The sequence below is a fragment of the Miniopterus natalensis genome, chromosome 11 (assembly GCF_054644295.1).
Source record: "Miniopterus natalensis isolate mMinNat1 chromosome 11, mMinNat1.hap1, whole genome shotgun sequence".
Taxonomy (NCBI): domain Eukaryota; kingdom Metazoa; phylum Chordata; class Mammalia; order Chiroptera; family Miniopteridae; genus Miniopterus; species Miniopterus natalensis.
In genome coordinates this window covers 68,849,958-68,874,762 of record NC_142091.1, presented here as the reverse complement: position 1 = coordinate 68,874,762, position 24,805 = coordinate 68,849,958, and the positions used below count along the sequence as shown (strand labels likewise).

The 24,805-nt window shown below is 38.9% G+C and overlaps 4 protein-coding genes across 4 annotated transcripts; all 4 read left to right on the top strand.

Moving 5' to 3' along the window:
* The first annotated feature begins 2,482 nt into the window (after window positions 1-2,482).
* LOC107527617 (olfactory receptor 5G3-like) lies at window positions 2,483-3,415 on the top strand. Its single transcript, XM_016200395.1, has one exon. The coding sequence runs from the start codon at window positions 2,483-2,485 to the stop codon at window positions 3,413-3,415; it is 933 nt and encodes a 310-aa protein (XP_016055881.1).
* A 9,408-nt stretch (window positions 3,416-12,823) lies between these two features.
* On the top strand, window positions 12,824-13,756 carry LOC107527618 (olfactory receptor 5G3-like). Its single transcript, XM_016200397.2, has one exon. The coding sequence runs from the start codon at window positions 12,824-12,826 to the stop codon at window positions 13,754-13,756; it is 933 nt and encodes a 310-aa protein (XP_016055883.2).
* A 3,475-nt stretch (window positions 13,757-17,231) lies between these two features.
* Window positions 17,232-18,176, top strand: LOC107527619 (olfactory receptor 5G25-like). Its single transcript, XM_016200398.2, has one exon. The coding sequence runs from the start codon at window positions 17,232-17,234 to the stop codon at window positions 18,174-18,176; it is 945 nt and encodes a 314-aa protein (XP_016055884.2).
* Window positions 18,177-22,512: 4,336 nt separating this feature from the next.
* Window positions 22,513-24,066, top strand: LOC107527620 (olfactory receptor 5G9-like). The gene is made up of 2 exons (XM_016200399.2): window positions 22,513-22,548; window positions 23,029-24,066. The coding sequence occupies exon 2, from the start codon at window positions 23,125-23,127 to the stop codon at window positions 24,064-24,066; it is 942 nt and encodes a 313-aa protein (XP_016055885.2). The 5' UTR covers window positions 22,513-22,548; window positions 23,029-23,124.
* The last annotated feature ends 739 nt before the right edge of the window (window positions 24,067-24,805 follow it).

The window sequence follows — 24,805 nt, the reverse complement described above, 5'->3', positions numbered from 1 at the left end:
TTTCCAAATAAGAGGACAGCATCATCTGAGATTGTCACTATTTTTGTTTTTTTTTAATTTTTTTTATTTTTAAAAATATATCTTTATTGATTTCAGAGAGAGGAAAGGAGAGGGAGAGAGAGAGAGACAGAAACATCAATGATGAGAGAGTCATTGATCGGCTGCAACCCGCAACCTGGGCATGTGCCCTGACAGGGAATTGAACCCCGATCGCCTGGTCGATGCTCAACCTCTGAGCCATGCCCGGCCGGGTGTCACTATTTTTGTTTCTGTTTTTTATTACCTGGTCTCTCCATGTTTCTTTGCTGAGAATCAGACTGACATATATGTTGTTTTCATAACTGTAATATGATACTGTCCTGTGACAATGTGCAGTTGAAGAAAAATAGTGTTGAAATTATAGTGATAATTTTCTTTCTCTGGCATTTGTTTATTAAATTATCTAGTCCCCTCCATGCAATCTGATAAGCACAGGGCATACAAATATTAATAAAGCAGAATTGCTTTACTCAGGTTGCTCTATGTTGGGAAATAATGTAATATGTTTGATAAATGCTGTTTAAAGGGATTTTGTTGGGTTACGGAATCATGCTGAGGGATAAACTAATAGTGACCTGAGGTTCTAGAAAAATTTAATTAAAGAGAGAAGAAAATGAGCAGGGAGTTGATTTTTGTGAGCACCTACTATGTAATAGGTATTCGGCATGCTTTATTTAGCCCACTCTTTCAAACAGCCCTGCGAGCCGAGTATTCTTCACTTGTTCTGAACTTACACTGAGAAGACAAAGCCGGATGTGCAGGAAGATGCGGAGCCAGCGCTTGACTCTAGGTGCAGTTGGCTCCAGCTCGTTGTGATTCTTGTCTGCTTTGCTCTCCCACACGGTGGCATATGAGCTGAGATTTCTTCTTTCTCCATAGCACTTCTTGCTCTCTGTGATATGTTTACACCTTGTAGCGGGTTGTAGAGTGTCCCCCAAATACTCATGTCCACTCAGATCTTCAGAATATGACCTTATTTGGAAATAGACTCTTTGCAGTTCTCGTTAAGTTGAATTAAGGTCATATTGAACTAGGGTGAGCCCTAAATCCAATGACCGTGACCTTATATAAGGAGCAGAGGACATAGAGACACATAGAGAGAAAGGCCATGGGAAGACCAAATCAGAAAATGGTGTTGATCTGCCATGAGCCAAAGATCATCACGAGGCACCGGAACCTGGAGGAGACGAGGAAGGGTTCTCCCCTAGAGCTTTTGTAAGGGGTGCAGCCTTGCTGACACCTGGATTCCACACTGCTGGCCTCCAGTACTGTGGGAGATACATTTCTGCTGTTTTAAGCCACCAAGTTTGTGGTTACTTGCTGCGGCAGCCTTAGAGGACCAATGGACACATATTCATTACAGTCTTATAGTCTTGTATCTGCTTTGCAAGTACTATGTCTTTTTCACAAATATAGCTGCAGTGTCTAGGCCTTTGCCAGGCATCCAGTGAGTAGTCAAAAAATGTCTGTTGAATAAAGAAATAAGTGAACAAATATATGAATTCAGATTTTTAAAAAAAAATATATCTTTACTGATTTCAGAGAGACATGAAAGGAGAGGGAGAGAGAGGGATAGAAACATCAATGATGAGAGAGTCATTGATTGAGCCCACAACCCGGGCAAGTGCCCTGACCAGGAATCGAACCCAAATCGCCTAGATCCTAGGTCGATGCTCAACTGCTGAGCCACGCCAGATTTTTAATACTTTATTTTCTTCTCTATTAAGGTCTGTTTCCTTCTAAGTATGTTGCATACAATGACATATAGCAGGTCAAGGGTTTTTATTAGCATGTTTTTAAGATGAAGAAGGAATCCATAATAGGTGTGAGGTAGGAGGACTTTCCCATTTCATTTATGGAGTTACCAGGCCAAGCTGAATGCAAGGAGGATTTGTGCATGTTATTTATTTTTACAGTTTTCCTGAGACGTGGATTCAGAGCTAATCATTATTCCTCCACTCTACTGAAAGGAAATGGAAACTAATGTCATTGTCTAAAGTCATGACACTGAAGAGCTGGAAGGCAACATTAGATTATCCACACAGGTAAAAAAATAAGTATAATCCATAGACATTAAGTATAAATTGCCCAGGTTACACAGATAACTAGTAAAATAGCCATACCTAGAACCCAGGAGTTTGACTAATTCCATGAATGCTTGTTATATTTCTCATGATTTTAAAAAAAGTTATTTATAGCATGTAAGGATTTGATAAAGGTGCATAGCAAATGCAGAGGTGTTATATGTACATCTCCAAAACTTTGTATGCATTCGAGTGGTTTAGTATAAGAAGACAATTAAAATTGGGCTATAAAACACTATCTGAAGAACAGAGATATATTAATGGCAGCTAATGGATCCAAAATCTATATGGCTTTGTTAATTGCTCATCTATGAAACAAAGGTTATTTTTTGGGTCTCATTACAGATTTCCACCCAACAATGGATGATAAGAACCAGACAGCAGTGACTGAGTTTCATTTTGTGGGCTTAACAGATCATTTTCCAGACAAGATGATTCTCTTCTTGATCTTTCTGTTTGTGTATCTTGTCACATTGGGGGCGAACTTGGGGATGGTTGCCCTGATCTGGACAGATTCCCGGCTCCACACCCCCATGTACTTTTTTCTCAGCCACTTGTCCCTTGTGGATGTTGGGTCCTCTTCTTCCATTGCTCCAAAGATGTTGTGGGACATCTTTCTGGAGAGAAAAGTCATCTCCGTCATGGGTTGTGCTGCTCAGATGTGGTTTATTGGTCAGTTTGCAGTGACTGAGTGTTTCCTCCTGGCTGCCATGGCGTACGATCGATACATAGCCATCTGCAACCCTTTGTTGTACACAGTCATCATGTCCCAGAGGGTGTGTGTGCAGCTGGTGGCAGGGCCTTATGCCATGGGCATCCTAAATGCCATTACTCAAGAGACCTTCACGTTTTGCTTACCCTTCTGTGGTCCAAATGTGGTGAACCACTTTTTCTGTGACATTCTCCCTGTTCTCTCCCTGGCCTGTGCCAACACCCAGAACAATAGGTTGGTTCTTTTCATCATGGCTGGAGCCATCGTATTGTTCAGTGGGCTGATCATCATGGTGTCCTATGTGTGCATCCTGGTGGCCATCCTGAAGATCCATACTGCTGATGGGAGGAGGAAGGCGTTCTCCACGTGTTCTTCTCACCTGGCAGCTGTCTCCATCCTCTATGGAACTCTTTTCTATATCTATGTTCTGCCTGGCTCAGGTTCCTCCTTAGATATCAATAAAGTGATTTCTCTGTTTTATACTGTGGTCATCCCCATGCTGAACCCCCTCATCTACAGTCTGAGAAACAAGGAGGTGAAAAATGCATTCAGGAGCAAGTTTGAAAGAAAAATGCAGTAATGTGATCCAGGAATGGGTGGGAAATTAGAGTTAGAAAATTCCTGAGTCTGCCTGTTACCAGGGCACTTGTAGACTGAAGTACTGTTTATGTTGCATTACATCAGTCTTGTCCTTTGTGAAATGATGGAAAATACAACAGAAAATGCAATTTATGCCAGAAGAAATCCAGCAAAAGTTTTATTTAGTCTGATATGTGGGAAGATATTTTATTGCAGACCAGAAAAGCAAAGATCAACAGAGTTCATTAAGAAAGCTTTGGTATGCCTGGCCAGGCGTGGCTCAGCGGGTGAAGCATCTTCCTAGGATCCAGGCGATCGGGGTTCGATTCCCGGTCAGGGCTCATGCCTGGGTTGTGGGCTGCAACCGATCAATGACTCTCATCAATGATGTTTCTATCTCTCTCTCTCTCCCTCGCCTTTCCTCTCTCTGAAATAAATAAGGATATATTAAAAAAAAGAAAAAAAGAAAAAGAAAGCTTTGGTAGACCTTGTTAAAAGTTGAACAATGGAAAGTGAGAGAATAATTACATAAGGACTCACAGTGAGTTAACATCCCAACAGGAAAATGTTGGAATACATGTATGAAACACAGTAGGAAAATGAAACACAGCAGAGAAATAAAGCAAGAAATGAGTGGCTAATTCATAAAACTAGAAATCAAATGGCCACAAATTAAATATATATAATTATATCATAGATTAAATATGTTATATAGCCCGGCCGGGCGTGGCTCAGTGGTTAAGCGTTGACCTAGGATCCAGGCGATCAGGGTTCGATTCCCGGTCAGGGCACATGCCTGGGTTGCCGGCTGCAGCCGATCAATGACTCTTTCATCATTGATGTTTCTAGCTCTCTCTCTCCCTCTCCCTTCCTCTCTCTGAAATCAATAAAGATATATTTAAAAAACAAAAAAATAAATAAATATGTTATATAGATATACAATTGCTCAACTTCACAGTTGCTCAAGTAAATGAAAAAAAAAATGACTAGGTGATACCCCCCCCCCCATCTATTAAAATGATTATGTGCAGGGCTAGTAAGGTTACCATTTGGATATGAACAAGAATTTTATCCATAGCTAATTTTCACAAAGGTGTGAATCCCTACATTTCCATAAAGTAATTTGTAATTTGATGATTGCTATTAAAATGCACATTATCTTTGCCCTGGCTGCCTTACATTTTGAAATCTATGCTACAGAAGTAGGAAAACCAGAGACAAATGCTACGGCATGTTTTGTAGAGGAAATAAAAGGAAACAACCTGAGTCTGCATTATTAGGAGAAAGAAACATTCTTTCTTTGAGATGTTGTGCAGCTAATTAGGAAAAGTAAGTTAGATGTTCATGCTTTGTTTTGGAGGAAGCTCTCTGACATAATCACTGATGGAAAAGAATGAGGTCACAGTTTAATCTGTACAACTTTGATCATAATTTGTAAAAAAATAAAGGTGGGTGTAAAACTTACCTAATGTGTAAAATATATTGGTATGTGTGTATGTACATGATTGTAGAGACAAGTGTGGAAGACTACAGGCCAAGGTGACTTTTGTCTCTGGTTTCTTTCAAGACTTTATCTTCGATTTTCTATAGTTTGAACGTATGCTTAGGTACAATTTTTGTTGGCATGTACCTGTTTAGTGTTCTCTGATCTTCCTGGATCTGTGGTTTGATGTCTAAGATTAATTTGTGGAAATTTTCAGTAATTAATAGTACAAATAGTTCTTGTATTCATTTCTTTTCCCTTTCTTCTTCTATTTCCATTGTGCATATGTTACATCATTTGTAGCTGTCCCATAGCCCTTATGTGGTAGGCAGTCAGATAGGCATGAGCAGAGCAGAACAATAGGCCAGATAGGGATTGTCACCAGGGGAGAAAGTCCTGGACACCTAGCAATGGATGCCCAGCAATGGGCATAACTGGGAGGGCAAGTATTAGAAACAAGTGTTATTAATCAAGACCTCACCGCTATACCGTTTCCTCTCCTAGATCGTCTCCAGTCATGAGGGTTACATCTTCACCCTGACCTTTTCCTCCCTGGTATGTAGCTAGTCATGTGGTAGACTCTCCTCTACCCCTCCCCCCCCTTATAGAAGGACAGGGGGGCTGAAGAAAAGCCCCATCTGACTTTCATACACGTATAGGAGAAGACGAGACAGGCCCTAATAGGTCATTTCAAAGAAGAAAGAGTTTAACTCCCTCCAAGGAGGTGAAAGCAGCTCTAGCCCACACTACGGGGTAGCACTTTAAGCCACCCACTCAAAACTTTCTTTTGAGTGTACTTTTGCTTTGCTTGATGAATAAACTTTCTCTTGAGAGTTTGAGTCTTGCCTCTGAATTCTTTCTTAACCAGAATTCAAGTACAAAGGTCTACTTTCACCGTTTATACTTAGACACTTGGTTCTGGCTTTAGTCACTCTTTGTTCTTTTTGTCTTTCAGTTATTGAAGTTTCCATTGATATATCCTCAAGCACACTGATTTTTTCCTCAGTCACGTCTAGTCTACTAATAAGCCGATCAAAGGCACTTTGCATTTTTGATAATGTTTTTGGTCTTAAGCATTTTAATTATAGTTGATTAAAATTTCTAGCCTGATAATTCCTGTATCCCTGCTATGTCTGGTTCTGATGCTTTCTCAATCTCTTCAAATTGCATCTTTTGCCTTTTTGTATGCTTTGTAATTTCTTTAAAAAAATTTTTATTTTATCTATTTACTTAACCCTCACCTGAGGATATGTATATTTTTTCCATTGTTTTTCAGTGAGAGTGGAAGGGAGCGAGAAAGAGAAACATTGATGTGAGAGAGACACATTGATTGGTTACCTCCTGGACTCACCCCAACCACAGCCGGGGAACCCAGGACCCTCCAGTCTGAGGGCGGACGCTCTAACCTCTGAACCAAACCAACCAGGGCTGTAATTTTTTCTTGATAGGCCTACATGATGTACTGGGTGAAAAGAACTGCTGTAAGTCAGCCTTTAGTGATTTACAAGACAAAGGGGGAGGGGAAGTGTTCCGTAAACCCATGATTAGGTCTCAGTCCTTTAGTGAAGCTCTGCTTCTGCTTTGTGAATGTGATAAGTGTTTCTCAGTCTTTTTTCTTCCCCATAAGTTGGGACAGGATGTCTAGAGTGGACTGAGTTAGGTATTTCCCCTTCTCCCATGTGGAAGGCTGGAGGGGGCTGAATTGGCTGTTTCCCTTCCCCCAGGTCAATTAGACTCTGATAATATCCCCCAGGTTAGGCTTTGGTTACCTTGTTTCTCCCTAGGGTGAGCATAGTTATGTCCAGAATGCTGTGGTATATTTTATGATGGTTCTTTTTTCCTCCTGCTGAAAGCTTGATGGAATTTTCTCCTGATATTTTTACCATCACTACCCCACCTGGAAATTCAGCTTCCCTTTACTGGGGTCTCCCTTTTCACTTATCCATAACATTTATCACTTTCTAACCTACAATGTCCTTTCAATGATTTTTAAATGTATTGTTTATTATATTCCCTCACTAAAATGTAAGCATGTTCTTTCATTAAACTGACACACTTCAATGATTATTAATTTATAGTGCATGCTTAATAAATATTTATTCAGTGGTCAGATGGTATGACTTTAGTGTAAGAAAGAACTTCTGACTCACATGATGAGTGGATAGTCTCACTATTATTTGGTTGCTATACATTCTTATATTACTCATTTTGTGGCTTTGGTTACAACATGAATTCTTCTTTTTTTCTTTTTTAAATATATCTTTATTGATTTCAGAGAGAGAGGAAAGGAGAGGAAGAGAGAGAGAGAGAGAGAGAAACATCAATGATGAGAAAGTCATTGACTGAGCCCGCAACCTGGGCATGTGCCCTGACCGGGAATCGAACCCTGATCGCCTGGATCCCAGTTCGACGCTCAACAGCTGGGCCAAGCCCGGGCAGAACATGAATTCTTGATGTATCAGAGTCTAGGTTTGGTATCTCTCTTCAGATAATGAGAGGCCCTTTGAACACTTTAATTCTATTGACCCTACTCTTGATGCATGTTATTGTTGTCATCTAATTCAGTTTTCTATACAAGGCATTATTATCATTTTTATTAGTAAATGTTTGTTTAAAATTATTTACATATTTTTATTTTCATTGAAATATGTTTTTTGTATTCCTGAGATTCCATAAATAGTGGTTTTCTTCTAGCTAAACAACACTCATTTATATTATCTTGAGTTCAGGCCTACAAAAACAGTTCTCTTAGGTTTAGTTTAAATATGCCTTTGTTTCACTTTCATGGATATAGTTTTACCTGGTGTGGAATTCTCAGTTGGTTATTACTTTTCCCCCCAGCACTTTAAAGTTATTCTGTTTTCTTCTGACTTAAAAAGAAATATTTCTGTTAGGAACTCAGATGGTTTTATTATTATTCCTTCAAAAGGCATTTTTTTGTTTTTACTGAATGCATTTTAGATTTTCTTCCTTGGTTGGTTCTTGGCAGTTTGTTTGTTTGTTTGTTTGTTTATTTATTAAAATTTATCTTTATTGTTGAAAGTATTACAGGTGTCCCATTTTTTCTCCCCAATTGACCCCCTCCACCTCACTCCCACACCCTCCCCAGGCCTTCACCCCGTCATTGTCTGTGTCCACGGGTTATGCATATATGCATATAACTGCTTTGGTTAATCTCTTCCCACCCTCCACCCCCCTTCCCTCTTCCCTCTGAAATATGATCATCTGTTACATTCCTCAATGTCTCTGGATCTATTTAGTTCATCAAATTCTTTTGTTCATTAGTGTCTTGTTAAAAAAGATCCTTCAACATTTCCTCTAGTGCTGGTTTGGTGGTAATGAACTCCTTTAGCTTATCCTTGTCTGAGAAGCTCTTTATCTGACCTTCAATTCTATGTGATAGCTTTGCTGGGTAGAGCAATCTTGGTTGTAGTTCCATGTTTTTCATCACTTTAAATATTTCTTGCCACTCCCTTCTGCCTGCAAAGTTTCTGTTGAGAAATCAGCTGACAGTTGCATGGATGCTCCCTTGTATGTAATTCACTGCTTTTCTCTTGCTGCTTTTAAGATTCTCTCTTTTGTCTTTAACCTTTGGCATTTTACTTATGATGTGTCCATAATCCAAGCAAAGATTTCCCCCCATCATTCTAAATAAACCTAAAACAGGTACCCCAGGCCTATGTGTAGTTTTTGTTTCACATTTGATTTTTTCATGCTTATGTTCAGTCTCCAAAAACAACCTGCACCAACACTCAGATATAGTATTTGAATTGTGAGTTTCTGTCTTTTTGCATCAAGTGCTTTTTGTTCAAAGACTTTGCTCCATTTTTCATGATGGCTCCAAAATGTTTTTTTCCCCCAAAGCCTTCCTTTGAGAGAAAAATTCCCATTGTGAAGTAATATTAGCTCAGACTCCATATTATCTATTTTACTTTAATTTATTCTCTGTGGATGTAGACTCTGAGGTTCAGGGTTCTTCAGGGATCAGATGCCAATTGACCCAAACTTTCAGCGAGCATATATACTTCATACTGTGCAATATGAGAGTCAGAAAAAGGCAAAGGATTCTTTAATGTGTGTTAGCAGATTCCTGCATAATCAGGACAAGGATCATCATCCATTTTCATGGAACAAAGTAAGAATAAAGTAAGAATTCATGAAATTTCAAGAACACCACTTTCGAGACACTTAATTCTTCTAATCTGAGGCCAGAAGTCCACAGATTTTGAAATAATTAAAAGAGGTAAATAAGGGATTTTAACAAAGAGATAAGTCTTCTGAATTTTATGTAAGACAAATTCATAAAATTATATACTTATTACATGGCGATAATTAGGTTTTTAACCTCTCCAATTAGAATATCTTGCCTCACATATTCTTGTGCATGCTACACACTAAACAGAAAATTTGCGTCATTTTTAAACCTAAATTGGAAGTCTTTAGGTCTTATTGAGTGAATCAAATGTTCATTCAATCTCTCCATTTTATTTAGAATCTGATGATGTAGCATGAGCAGTATTCCACTGCTGGTGGTTTTTTGAAATATACATTTTCAAAACTATTTGTGAATTCTATTTTATTACTTTTCCTGTAATTATATGAGCCCATTCATAAACAAATAAAAGTATTGCCTGCAGTGGATCATCCTTCTGTTGAATGCTTAGAATTGTATAAGAAATATGATGAAGTAATCACTTATATGACTAAAGCAAACACAATTCACAGGGACCTTCCATAAATAATTTATTGGGGACCTAAAATATGTGACCACTTTTACCAACTACAGTTGTGCCATAACGACAATTCAATTTTATATTTAATGTTATTAGATATCACAGGACAAATATTATCCCTGTTTACACAAGTGATTCAGTGGGAGGTTCATACGTAGAGAAATGTAACTGACTCTGATAGTGCTTAGAAGCTTTAATGTGTGTGTATCACCTGGGGGTTTTGTGAAAATGCAGTTTGGATTGAGGTGAACTGGAATGGGGCCTCAGAGTCTGCATTTCCCATAAGCTACTCGGTGATGCTGGTGCTGTTGATTCATGGACCACACGCTGAATGCAGTGTTCAGATGGCTGTTCCACTGTGTCCTACACCTGGACTTTTTCTGAGTCAATTGAAATGGTCTGCTCCTCCTTTTCTATTCCTATTTTATGAGAAATATTAATTTTATGAGCAATATTGATCAGAAGTTATCAATATTAGGTCTATGTACTCATTATGATATCTTGAATTGTGTGCATGTGGAACGTGAGAAAATGAAAAATCATTCCATTACCCTGAACTGGGGCAATGTACTTAATAAGATGACAGAACCCAGGTGTACAAATGTTTTACAGAAGAATTGCTCAGCTCCTTCACTTCGTTAGTTCTGCAATATTCTTGACAAGTTGCTGTCTGAGTGTGTCCCCTAAATTGATCTTTTTGGCTCCCAAAGCAACTAACTATTCACTCTTGAATTTTCTAAATTTTGAAAAATTTCTTACCCATTTGAGCTTAAATTTATGATGCTACAGTTGAAATCCCCCAGGACAGCATTTTTCTTCTGCAGCTACTCAGAAAAAAGTAAAACTGCCATTGCTCATAATAGCCCTTTGTCAGAACAGCTCTTTCAGTATATGAAGACAAGAAGGCATGTTCCCTTATTTTATTTCCAGCCTAAAACTCATGTTTCCAAATAAGAGGACAGCATCACCTGAGATTGCCACTATTTTTGTTTCTGTTTGTTATTAAACCTGGTCTCTCCATGTTTCTTTGCTGAGAATCAGACTGACATATATGTTGTTTTCATAACTGTAATATGATACTGTGCAGTTGAAGAAAAATAGGGTTGAAATTATAGTGATAATTTTCTTTCTCTGGCATTTGTTTATTAAATTATCTAGTCCCCTCCATGCAATCTGATAAGCACAGGGCATACAAATATTAATAAAGCAGAATTGCTTTACTCAGGTTGCTCTATGTTGGGAAATAATGTAATATATTTGATAAATGCTGTTTAAAGGGATTTTGCTGGGCTATGGAATCATGCTGAGGGATAAACTAATAGTGACCTGAGGTTCTAGAAAAATTTAATTAAAGAGAGAAGAAAATGAACAGGGAGTTGATTTTTGTGAGCACCTACTATGTAATAGGTATTCGGCATGCTTTATTTAGCCCACTCTTTCAAACAGCCCTGCGAGCCGAGTATTCTTCACTTGTTCTGAACTTACGCTGAGAAGACAAAGCCGGATGTGCAGGAAGATGCGGAGCCAGCGCTTGACTCTAGGTGCAGTTGGCTCCAGCTCGTTGTGATTCTTGTCTGCTTTGCTCTCCCACACGGTGGCATATGAGCTGAGATTTCTTCTTTCTCCATAGCACTTCTTGCTCTCTGTGATATGTTTACACCTTGTAGCGGGTTGTAGAGTGTCCCCCAAATACTCATGTCCACTCAGATCTTCAGAATATGACCTTATTTGGAAATAGACTCTTTGCAGTTCTCGTTAAGTTGAATTAAGGTCATATTGAACTAGGGTGAGCCCTAAATCCAATGACCGTGACCTTATATAAGGAGCAGAGGACATAGAGACACATAGAGAGAAAGGCCATGGGAAGACCAAATCAGAAAATGGTGTTGATCTGCCATGAGCCAAAGATCATCACGAGGCACCGGAACCTGGAGGAGACGAGGAAGGGTTCTCCCCTAGAGCTTTTGTAAGGGGTGCAGCCTTGCTGACACCTGGATTCCACACTGCTGGCCTCCAGTACTGTGGGAGATACATTTCTGCTGTTTTAAGCCACCAAGTTTGTGGTTACTTGCTGCGGCAGCCTTAGAGGACCAATGGACACATATTCATTACAGTCTTATAGCCTTGTATCCGCTTTGCAAATACTATGTCTTTTTCACAAATATAGCTGCAGTGTCTAGGCCTTTGCCAGGCATCCAGTGAGTAGTCAAAAAATGTCTATTGAATAAAGAAATAAGTGAACAAATATATGAATTCAGATTTTTTAAAAAAAATATATCTTTACTGATTTCAGAGAGACATGAAAGGAGAGGGAGAGAGAGGGATAGAAACATCAATGATGAGAGAGTCATTGATTGAGCCCACAACCCGGGCAAGTGCCCTGACCAGGAATCGAACCCAAATCGCCTGGATCCTAGGTCGATGCTCAACTGCTGAGCCACGCCAGATTTTTAATACTTTATTTTCTTCTCTATTAAGGTCTGTTTCCTTCTAAGTATGTTGCATACAATGACATATAGCAGGTCAAGAGTTTTTATTAGCATGTTTTTAAGATGATGAAGGAACCCATAATAGGAGTGAAGTAGGAGGACTTTCCCATTTCATTTATGTGAGTTACCAGGCCAAGCTGAATGCATGGAGGATTTGTGCATGTTATTTATTTTTACAGTTTTCCTGAGACGTGGATTCAGAGCTAATCATTATTCCTCCACTCTACTGAAAGGAAATGGAAACTAATGTCATTGTCTAAAGTCATGACACTGAAGGGCTGGAAGGCAACATTAGATCATCCACATAGGTAAAAAATAAGTATAATCCATAGACATTAAGTATAAATTGCCCAGGTTACACAGGTAACTAGTAAAATAGCCATACCTAGAACCCAGGAGTTTGACTAATTCCATGAATGCTTGTTATATTTCTCATGATTTTAAAAAAAGTTATTTATAGCATGTAAGGATTTGATAAAAGTGCATAGCAAATGCAGAGGTGTTATATATACATCTCCAAAACTTTGTATGCATTCGAGCGGTTTGGTATAAGAAGAAAAGTAAAATTGGGCTATAAAACACTATCTGAAGAACAGAGATATATTAATGGCAGCTAATGGATCCAAAATCTATATGGCTTTGTTAATTGCTCATCTATCAACAAAGGTTATTTTTTGGGTCTCATTACAGGTTTCCACCCAACAATGGATGATAAGAACCAGACAGCAGTGACTGAGTTTCATTTTGTGGGCTTAACAGATCATTTTCCAGACAAGATGATTCTCTTCTTGATCTTTCTGTTTGTGTATCTTGTCACATTGGGGGCGAACTTGGGGATGGTTGCCCTGATCTGGACAGATTCCCGGCTCCACACCCCCATGTACTTTTTTCTCAGCCACTTGTCCCTTGTGGATGTCTGCTGCTCTTCTTCTGTTGCTCCAAAGATGTTGTGGGACACTTTCCCAGAAAGGAAAGTCATCTCCTTCATGGGTTGTGCTGCTCAGATGTGGTTTTTTGGTCAGCTTGTAGTGACTGAGTGTTTCCTCCTGGCTGCCATGGCGTACGATCGATACATAGCCATCTGCAACCCTTTGTTGTACACAGTCATCATGTCCCAGAGGGTGTGTGTGCAGCTGGTGGCAGGGCCTTATGCCATGGGCATCCTAAATGCCATTACTCAAGAGACCTTCACGTTTTGCTTACCCTTCTGTGGTCCAAATGTGGTGAACCACTTTTTCTGTGACATTCTCCCTGTTCTCTCCCTGGCCTGTGCCAACACCCAGAACAATAGGTTGGTTCTTTTCATCATGGCAGGAGCTATTGTGTTTTTGAGTGGGCTAATCATCACGGTGTCCTATGTGTGCATCCTGGTGGCCATCCTGAAGATCCGGACTGCTGATGGGAGGAGGAAGGCTTTCTCCACGTGTTCTTCTCACCTGACAGCCATCTGCATCTTCTATGGGGCTCTTTTCTTTAGCTATGTTCTGCCTGGCTCAGGTTCCTTCTTAGATACCAATAAAGTGATTTCTCTGTTTTATACTGTGGTCATCCCCATGCTGAACCCCCTCATCTACAGTCTGAGAAACAAGGAGGTAAAAAATGCATTCAGGAGCAAGTTTGAAAGAAAAATGCAATAATGTGATCCAGGAATGGGTGGGAAATTAGAGTTAGAAAATTCCTGAGTCTGCCTGTTACCAGGGCACTTGTAGACTGAAGTACTGTTTATGTTGCTTTACATCAGTCTTGTCCTTTGTGAAATGATGGAGAATACGACAGAAAATGTAATTTATGCCAGAAGAAATCCAGAAAAAATTTTATATATACTTATACGTGGGAAGATATTTTATTCCAGACCAGAAAAGCGAATGTTGAAAGGGAAAGATCAACAGAGTTCATTAAGATAGCTTTGGTAGACCTTGTTAAAAGTTGAACAATGGAAAGTGAGAGAATAATTACAAAAGAAGGGACTCACAGTGAGTTAACCTCCCAACAGGAAAATGTTGGAATACATGTATGAAACACAGTAGGAAAATGAAGCACAGCAGAGAAATAAGCCAAGAAATGAGTGGCTAATTCATACAACTGGAAATGCAAATGGCCACAAATTAAATATATATATAATTATAATTAAATATATTTATATATATAATTGCTCAACTTCACAATTGCTCAAGTAAATGAAATAGAAACGACTAGATGATGTTCCCCACCCCCCATCTATTAGATTAGCAAACATTAAAATGATTATGTGCAAGGCTGGTAAGGTTACCATTTGGATATGAATAAGAATTTTATCCATAGCTAATTTTCATAAAGGTGTGAATCTCTACATTTCCATAAGGTAATTTGTAACTTGATGATTGCTATTAAAATGCACATTATTTTTGCCCTGGCTGTCTTATATTTGGAAATCTATGCTATAGAAATAGAAAAACCAGAGACAAATGCTGCAGTGTGTTTTGTAGAGGAAATAAAAGGAAGCAACCTGAGTCTGCATTATTAGAATGTTAAACAAACATTCTTTCTTTGAGATGCTGTGCAGCTAATTAGGAAAAGTAAGTTGGAAGCTCTCTGACATATTCAGTGATAGATGGAAAGGAATCAAGTCACGTCATAGATAGCTTTTATGGTGAGGGGGTGTTTTAGCAGAAACCTGAACGAAGTGGAGGGGAGAATCATGCAGCTATTTGGGGATAAATACAGTATACGCAGAGGAAAGAGAAAGGAAGTTTGTGGAGGTAGAATTCTGCTTTGCTTTTTCCAAGATTAGAAAGTGGACTGTGTAAAATGTCAAGGGGTTGGAGAATCTAAGTCTTTTTTATTAATGCACTTATTGGGTTCTTACAAGGTTTCAGATGAGTTAATGATCTCATAGCACCTTGAAAACTAAATATCTCCAATGGCAAGATTAATGTCCTGTGGCAACATTTATGTGAATAGATGTCATCTGTTTTCTGAAATACTTTCAAAGAGTCATTTTTGCCTACAGAATGAGATTCAAACTTATTTGCCTAATATTAAAATATTTATGAAATTTGAGGCCAAACTAATTTTCCCCCTTTTATATATGAAATTTTCACACAGCCAATGTGGACTCCTTTTGTCTCTCAAAGATGCCGTCCAAATTTAGAGCTCTCCATTGCTTCAGAGACACCCTGTCCACCTTATTTTTATTTACCTATATTTTAGCTCCCTTTTGCAATTCATCTTGTTCTAGTCACTATTTCCAAACCCTCTGGTTATAATGATCCCACCTTCCTAGTAACTCATGGGCCAATCAGAGGGTCTTCAGTGTTGCTGTGTACCCAGGGTCACCTAATTGTCATCTCTTAGAAGCAAGGCTCTATGTTAGATTCTCTAATCCAAACAGTGCTCACCATGCAGCAGCTGAAGGCTCAACGCTAGAATTTCAACATGTGGGGAAGAAGTGGTACCAAAGGAAGGTACAGTTTTGTTTTGTGCAATTATACTTGACTCAAAGTCCCCAAATTATTTTCTCATCAAATACTTTATTATCTCTCTCTAGGGCTGATCTCTTGAGATTATGGTTCCTCGAGGGACTTAGCTCCAATTCACATAGAGCCCTTTAGAAAAGCCCTGTTGCGTGTGGCACAGAATGGAGTCAGTGAAGCCTTTCCTAAAGTGCTGTTGGCCAGTCCAGGTTTCAAGGTGGTACCATTATATTGTTTACCTTCCTAGACCCTTGAAGAAGCTGAGAAGAATGACAAGTGTACATTTGCAGTGTAATTCATTTTCATATCAGAAAGTGTTAATTTTGTCATTCACTTTGACGTAAGCAGGCAAAGTCCAGGTCATGTTTCTTCAGACAGGTGAGTTAAGTGGTTTCTTAAAGTGTCTTCAGGAAGATAGATATGAAAAATAAGTTTTAGAAGCCAAAGAAAACATCATCTGTAAGCCTACCATGAAGGAAAAGCTAGTATAAATAAAATATTGAGTCTGTGTCCTTTGGTTTAAATGACTTAACTTGAATGTACATTTTGGTTGAATTTTGCCTTTGGCATATAGATACTGGAATGTGTTGCAGGATTTAGGGGCTTATTGAATATTAGAATTAAGAGGAGTTGGATCCTCTGGGTCTTAATTTCTTCACTTAGATTGGGTGTTATACGTAGGAAACAAACCGCTCAATTAGCTGACTTGAATTCTCTGCTGCTCATGCCCCAGTCACATGCATACGTAGAATCATGATTTTTCTGTATTAGACTTTTTGGATTGGGTAAGGCTGGGAAAAATAAAGTTGTACCCATTTTGACAGTCAGAAATTATTGTTTTCGCACAATAATTTGAGTTGGTTGAGCTCATAGATGTGTATACTCTACTTTCATCTTCATAAATTTTTTTATAACGTAAATTCATTGTGACTCTCAGAATGCTTTGTTTCCATCTTTCTTGTGTCATCATGGATACAAATTTAAAGGCCTTGAAATGAGTTTCTATGTTTAGAAAATATTAAGTTATTGAAAGATTTCACTATTAAAGTATAGTTTTTCTGACTAATCTAAAGTTTTACCCCAATGAGGCTGTTTCTTTCTAAGCTCCATTGCCTCTGAGACCACAGGAGGTCAGCAAACTTTTATTTCATTCATTTTTTGTTAACCAAAATCCTTTCAAGCTTTCTTAGAAGAGAAGGTTGTTAGACTTCTGCCAGTACTTCTGCTGCTGCACACCTTTAACCTACAGTGAGAGTGTCAGCCTGAATTAATCAAATTCACATAATACCTTTTTCTATGAAATGTTTTTAAGATATCCTTGGTTCAAAAGCAGGGATTTTTAGAAATGTAACCTCATACATTTAGAGGATTTGTCTTAGATAATTTCCAAAGATCGCTTCTAGGTCTAAAATTTTATAATTATTCTCCAAAATCCTGTTTTGATCAAGGAAGAAACTGAAGAGTCCAGTGAAATTCAGTGACTTAGCATCACACAGATAGTTAGGAGATAAGACAACAACTAGGGTGTTATCTGTCAGCCTACCCTATGAAATGTAGAAAACTAGAAGTGAAATTCAGATGTAAAACTGAGAAGCCCTCAATTACCAATTGATTGCAAAGAACAATCTTTCTTTTTCTCCTTCCAGATTAAATCATAGACATGAATGCTGAAAATCAAACTCTGGTGATCGAATTTTTTTTCATGGGCTTAACGAATCATTTCCAGCACCAAGTTGCCCTCTTTGTGATATTTCTCTTGGTTTACCTTGTCACTTTTTTGGGAAACTTGGGGATGATCACCCTCATTCGGATCGATTCCCGGCTCCACACCCCCATGTACTTTTTTCTTAGCCACCTGTCCTTTGTGGATGTGTGCTCCTCTTCTGTCATTGGTCCCAAGATGTTGACTGACATCTTTGTGGAGAAAAAAGTCATCTCTTTCTTAGGTTGTGCTGCCCAGTTATGGTTTTTTGGTCAGTTTGTAGTGACCGAGTGTTTCCTCCTGGCTGCCATGGCGTATGATCGATATATGGCTATTTGTAAGCCTTTGTTGTACACACTCATTATGTCCCAGCGGGTCTGTGTGCAGCTGGTGGTGGGGCCCTATACCTTGGGCCTTATAAGTGCCGTGACCCATACGACCTTCACCTTTCGCCTGCCTTATTGTGGTCCCCAAATCATCAATCACTTTTTCTGTGACCTCCTTCCAGTGCTTTCCCTGGCATGTGCAAACACCCAGGTCAACAAATTTTTGCTATTCATCTTGGCTGGAGCCCTAGGAGTCCTCAGTGGCCTGATCATCTTGGTCTCCTACATTTACATCATCGTCGCCATCCTGAAGATCCGCTCTGCCGATGGGAGACGCAAAGCCTTCTCCACCTGCTCCTCTCACCTGACAGCCGTGTCCATCCTGTACGGGACACTCTTCTTTATCTACGTACGTCCGAGTTCTGGTTTCTCCCTGGACATCAATAAAGTAGTGTCTGTGTTTTATACAGCTGTAATTCCCATGTTAAACCCACTTATCTACAGCCTGAGAAACAAGGAAGTCAAGGATGCATTCAGAAGGACAGTTGAAAGGAAGAAGTTCCTGATGAGCAGGTAAATTAGAATAGCATTGCACTGCAGATCGACAGCTAATCCACACGCAAGACGCAAGCACGTGGGCTGTGCGTTGGGAACCCTACTCTGTATTACCCTGTGTTATCAACAAGTCATGTAATGTCTTTAGGTTACAGTTTTTGTCAGTTTGATTTTCTCATTTCTCATTTAGCAGGAATGAGTTGGAGAGCTTTAAACTGAGGTGGTTGGATTACTGAACTCCAAAAGTTTATAAATATTCTCAAGATTTGTAATTAAGAAAGGAGTGGTTCTTTGTTAAATCTTACATGCTGTAGTCATAACCAGTGACTTAACAATGCTTCTGTTTTTCTTTACAGGGTGTTGAGATCTATCAATTGCCTATAAACTTGACCTTGACTTTTAAATATAAACTTAAAAAGGTAAAAACTTCCAGTTATATGATAAATAAGTTCTGGGGATGTAATGTACAGTATGGTGACTATATTTAACAATACTGTATTGCATACTTATAAGTTGCTAAGAGATTAGGTCTCAGAAGTTCTCATCACAAGAAAAAAAATTGAGACTATGTAAGGTAACTGATGTTAACTGCACTTATTTTGTAAATCATTTCACAATATATACATATATGAAATCATTACGTTGTATGCCATGGACTAATACAATGTTACATGTCAATTATATATAAATAATAATGGAAAATAGTGAACTATTCAGGAAATATGCAATGATAGTGCTCTCTAATACTACCTCTGTGTTTGGAGTAGGCATTTTACAAAGGCTTTTCTATCCCCTACGCACTCTGCTCACAATAATAACTCACTGGGATTTTGCCACTGCAATTACATGCTTTGTGCATGTAAAGTGCAGAATGCATTATAGTTCTTTAATAAAGTGCTAGTTATTACTATTGTTATTTATTAATTTTTGTGTCATAGGCAGGGCATTAATTCCTTTTTTGTAGATGATGAACCTGACAGGCATAGAGAGTCAATGGGTTGGTCATGACCTCACAGCAACAAATCTAACAATTGGGGGAATAGGCCGTATTTTTATACAATTGTAAAACTCACTGAGATCCACACTCTATGTTATCTTTGAAGGTCTTCTTTAAGGGACATTTAGTTTTATTCCGCTGACCTTGAAGAATGGAAATAGCCTCTGATGTTCTAAACGTGTTTTGGTCTGTTTTGCTTATTTCACCATGCTTTCTGCCGGTTTTGGTGTCTGTGTTGGATGATGACTTGGGTCAAGATGCTATTCATTACATTTTAAGGCTCTTTTTCTCCAACTTTGTGTTAATAAAGATTCCTTTAAAATGACCTTATATCCTGAATTCTTAAAAATTTAGTTTTGCCCTGACCGGTGTGGCTCAGTTGGCTTGAGTGCTGTCCCATTCCCATACATTGAGAGGTTGTGAGTTCGATTCCTGGTCAGGGTACATACCCAGGTTGTGGGTTCCATCCCAGGCTGGGGTGTGTATGGGAGGCAACCAATTGATGTTCCTCTCTCTTTCCCTCTCCCTTCCTCTCTCAAAAAAAAAAAAAAAAAAAAAAATCAATAAAAACATGTCCTCAGGTGAGGATTAAAATAGTATTCCTGTTTTATATAAAAAATTAGTTTTAAATATTTAGTATTATTTTAGAACCTGAAGGCCAAAGTATGTTTTACAGCCTGTGCTTTCAGGACCTGTGACATACACACTTCCACATTCTTCACGAAACATCTTTTCCCCCCTCATTTTACTCTTGAGTCATCACCTGTTAACATGCTCTCAGCAAATATAGAATGTATTCAAATAAAGGGTAGTAGGCAGCATTCCTAGTGAAAAAACACTGTACTAGTTCTTTCTTAAAAATGTTTTTAAACTTTGCCACTAGATAGCAGCATCAGCTTCTCAATCACAATGAACATTTCCTTTAATAATCAAAAGCATTATTAAGATAGTAGGCTTGAAAAAATAGTTTTCAAATGTCTAATTATTAATTTTTTTAGGGTTGTGAAATCATACACAAATTTTGTGTGTTGGACCACACATTTACACATATTTATTCCACAGGAAAGACTGGATCTTTTATCAGGATTTTTACAGTGCATGGCAAATACAAATTTAAAGTATCTGATATACTCTAACATTCTTATCTTTCAGGCTGTGAAACTAAAATATAAAGGGGGAGGAATGATTTTCTTATTGCATACCTGTTCCAGAAACACATAGTTCAGAGACTTTTACTCCACCCAATATTCTTATAACTCATTCCACTATCATCATGATAATAAATAAAAAGGCTTTGAACATTAGCTGCAAATATTTTTCCTAGTCTGTCCTTCACTACTTTAAAAATAAGTAAAATTATGTAATTAAAAATTATTGCTATTTCTATTTTTATATATTGAATTTAAGTTAAGCCATGCCTGACACCTCAGATGCCTGGGTTCTTCCCATGCTTTGGAGCCTAGACTTTATGTATAAAGGTGACTCATCAGCACTGCTGCAGAATCCAGGGAGAGCTGAGTGCTTAGCCCAGAACTAGAGGCAATAGAGAATCTATATCCAGTTAGAAACAAATTTGAAATGATCAGAAAACACATCTCATTGAATTTACTTAGGATATGAAGCAAAATTTCAGTTGCACTTTCCCTTAGTGGCCTCATTTCCAGGATATGGTAGGCTTTGGGGACAGCATTTTCAATAACAATCACTATGAAAGAAATGATGCAACTTTCCAGGGAATTTTGATCTAACCAATGAAGGCTGAATATATTTTATAGTGGAGTCACCCACATTTTCTTTCTGGAAGAAGACACAGAACAAAATCAAACAACTATTGAAAATTCTGCCCCATTCCCATGTTAAGGGAAGGGGTGAAACCTGAGAAACTTGGGAGGGAGCTTATTCGAATGTAAGCTGAGACCTTCTAAATCATCTTTTTTTCATTCTACTTGATTTTTAACAAGTTCAAGAGGACATACATTATTGTAAGTAAACTTAAAATAAAGTATATGTTTGGTTCACAACCAGGATCAGCATGACCCTCATCTTTGTTGAATGTTGAGCAAGACCTAAGAAGAGAGCATTTATGTAGAGATAAATTTAAGTTCCTCAGCTGGATCAAACTAAGTCTACAATTGGACATAGATATTTTTGCAACAGGGTAAGGGGAAAAGATAGTCCTGAATTTAACTCCATCCCTGTCTAAACCAACTGGGTGATTTCCTTGCTAATGAAAGGCTAACATAGATTGTGTTGGTATTATCCAAGTGCTTTGAACAGGAGAGCTGACTGTCCCCCTCTCTGTGTGGTGTGACCTGTATGGAACAGTGTATTCAATTCTAAACACCAAATAAAAAGAGAAATTGAGAAGCCAAAATGTGCATAGAGGGGCAGGCAACTTGGGAAGGTGTAGAAATTAAGATTGGTAGAAAAGAGTTGAGGAGCTTCAAGCAATTATTAAGTGGATGACTGAGATATAGCAAGTGAGTGACCCTGGGGGAGCTCTTAGACTCTTGAAGAGGGTTAAGCAAGAGGTGAATGTGATGGGTAAACAGTTTGACCTGCCATTTCATCTTTCTCTTTAATTCCCCCAAAGCCAAGGGCATAATGTAAACTTCTGAGGAGTCCTCGGTAAAGTCAAATAATAAATTTCCAATTAAAAAACTGAAGGAAGGTATATAGCATAAGTCTAATGTTGGACTCTGATATTCCTGGGCTCATGAATTTTTATAAAGCAAAATATAAGTAGCTTTCTGAGCATTCATACATTGATCTTCTTCTTTTATGTGGGTGAGAATTCTCTGAGATGGAAGACAATAATTTTAGCTACATTGAATGAATGACATATTTAAGGTTCAGAGAGATCAGCTGATTTAACTAAGATCACCCTTGTTGTAGGTGACATAAGAATCTATAGAAGATACAGAGATGGAAGAATTTAGGCTCTTTTCTGATTTTTTTTCTCTGTACTGTGTCCATAAAGGTGATACTTAAACTCAACACTTTCTATTACCTTATGAGCTAATGGCCATTGGCTATAAACACAACACCAGAAATAGGGAACCAGAAATGCATTATCTTACTGGAATGAATTTTGGATTGTTTTGAAATGAAAGGAATTGTGAAGACATAAGCACTTCACAGCACGAAAAAGGAAAGCGCACAGACCATGTTGACAGGTATTTCAAAGCCCACCTTTGCCAGTCACTAGCATTATGAATGTAGATTGAGCTTCAATTTCCCTCATATAAAATGAGATGATGCTAGTTAGCTTGCAGACTTATTAAAAATGTAAGGCAAAAACACTAACAATTACTGTCCACTTATTTAGGTGCTCAGTAAGACTCTTCTGAATGCTTTGGATGCGTTACCTCATTTACTCCTCACAACAGTTTACAAGGTTGGTATTACTATTATTATTTTTGCTTCACAAGAGAATTAAAGTAACTTTCCTGGGGTGAGAGGAGGTGGATGCCAGAGCAGCTGGATACCATGCACTTAATCTTAGGTTATAATCACAAAGTGCGAAGAAAATGGCCTGAAAATGGAGTGGCTGTTCATTTCTTCTCCAGCTTGTTTCACTTCCACTCTCCCGCATCATTTCGCCAGGTGTGTGGCCACCTGGTGAACTCAGGTAAAGGTCACATAAGTGGGAGTCAGTAGGTGTCTATTCTGGAACCAACCGTGCTCAGTTAGTGAACTGAGAGGACCTTGATCCAGCTGCTCCTATCTCTAGGCTCCCATTTTTTCATCTATGTATTGATGGATTCTACAGAGCCTTAAATATTATAGCTGCAGGTCTGATGTTTTGCTCGTGTTTCATTTTGTACTCCCAGCTGCAGCGTGTAACTAAGTCATATAATTTCTAACACTCTTTCAGTTTCTAGTGTATTTTCGCTGTGTCCCAGATTTGAAGATAGGTTTACCAAGCCTGCTGTGACTCCTCTGCTCTTCTAGTGGAAACCACAACCAGTCAATGGCCAATGAAAACTACACAAGGGTCACCGAGTTCATTTTCACGGGTTTGAATTACAACCCCCAGCTGCAGGTCTTTCTCTTCTTGCTCTTTCTGAGCTTCTACATCGTCAACCTAACAGGAAACTTGGGTATGATCATTCTGATACGGATCAATTCCCACCTTCACACACCTATGTACTTTTTTCTGAGCCACTTGTCCTTTGTGGACATCTGCTTCTCCTCGGTAGTGAGCCCCAAGATGCTCAATGACTTCTTTGTGAAGAGGAAAGTCATCTCTTTCTTGGGCTGTGCTCTGCAGCAGTGGTGCTTTGGGTTCTTTGTGGCAGTAGAGTGTTTCCTCTTGGCGTCCATGGCCTATGACCGCTATGTAGCCATCCGCAACCCATTATTGTACTTCATTGCCATGTCCCAGGGACTCTGTATCCAGCTGGTGGTTGGCCCCTATGTCATCGGGTTCATGAACACCATGACTCACACAACAAACACATTTCGTCTCCCTTTTTGTGGCCCCAATGTCATCAATCATTTCTTCTGTGATGTGTTCCCCCTGTTTTCACTTGTATGTGCGGACACCGAGCTCACTAAGTTGGTAGTCTTTGTCGTGGCAGGAGCTGTGGGGGTCCTCAGTGGCCTGATCATCTTGGTCTCCTATGTTTACATCATCGTCGCCATCCTGAAGATCCGCTCTGCCCATGGGAGGCGCAAAGCCTTCTCCACCTGCTCCTCTCACCTGACAGCCGTGTCCATCCTGTACGGTACTCTTTTCTCTATTTATGTACAACCTAGTGCAAGCTTCTCCCTGGATCTCAATAAAGTGGTGTCAGTGTTTTACACAGCAGTGATCCCCATGTTGAACCCGCTTATCTACAGTTTGAGGAACAAGGAGGTGAAAGACGCCATCCACAGGGCTGTTGCCAAGGGGAAGACTTGTTGGGCCTGAATTCTTATTGAGAAAGGAGATTGGGGAGGACTCTAAATGGACAGACTAACTGTGTGGATTCCTAAGATTCTAGGCCCTTGCAAGTGTTTGGGGGCTGGTTTACATTCCTTTCTTTATTCATCTACCCAATTATTCATTTGCTTAGTCAATTATTGTAGATTCATTAAGCCCTGTATGTGATCTTTTCTATGCAGTATACCAATCTTACAGTTCAAACTCACAGTCCATTTATTTTTGCTTCTCTTGGACACCTCAAAGTCCAATTATTTTCCAAAAAGCTTTATTCAATTTCAGTTATTAATTTTTTTTATCACTCTGCTAATGTTTTCTCTTCCTGCTGACTTCTTGGTATTGGAATTTTAAAGTGCATTGCTTTTTACACTCACATCTAGCTCCCATCAGTAGGAATCTGTAAAAAAAATGATGTGGGATCTCATGTTTAACCTCAGCAGTGGAATGAAATTCCTGGCTGTAAACACCATTTTTGGGCTTACCTTAACACAAAGAACTACATATATCTCAGGAACTGAAGATGGATCTGTGTTCAACTCTGACAGAGGGGGTGGCCCCAGGGCCCATTTATAGTGATGAAGAGACTTGTGCTCATTCTAATGCAGTTTACACCTGAAAGAGCTTCTAATAGAAGGGGTAAAGCTTATATTTTCTTAGGGTTAAATTTTTCTGGTAGATGTTCAGAGGATTACCTAACCTTCTCTGGGTGGGGGCTTGGTTGTGCATA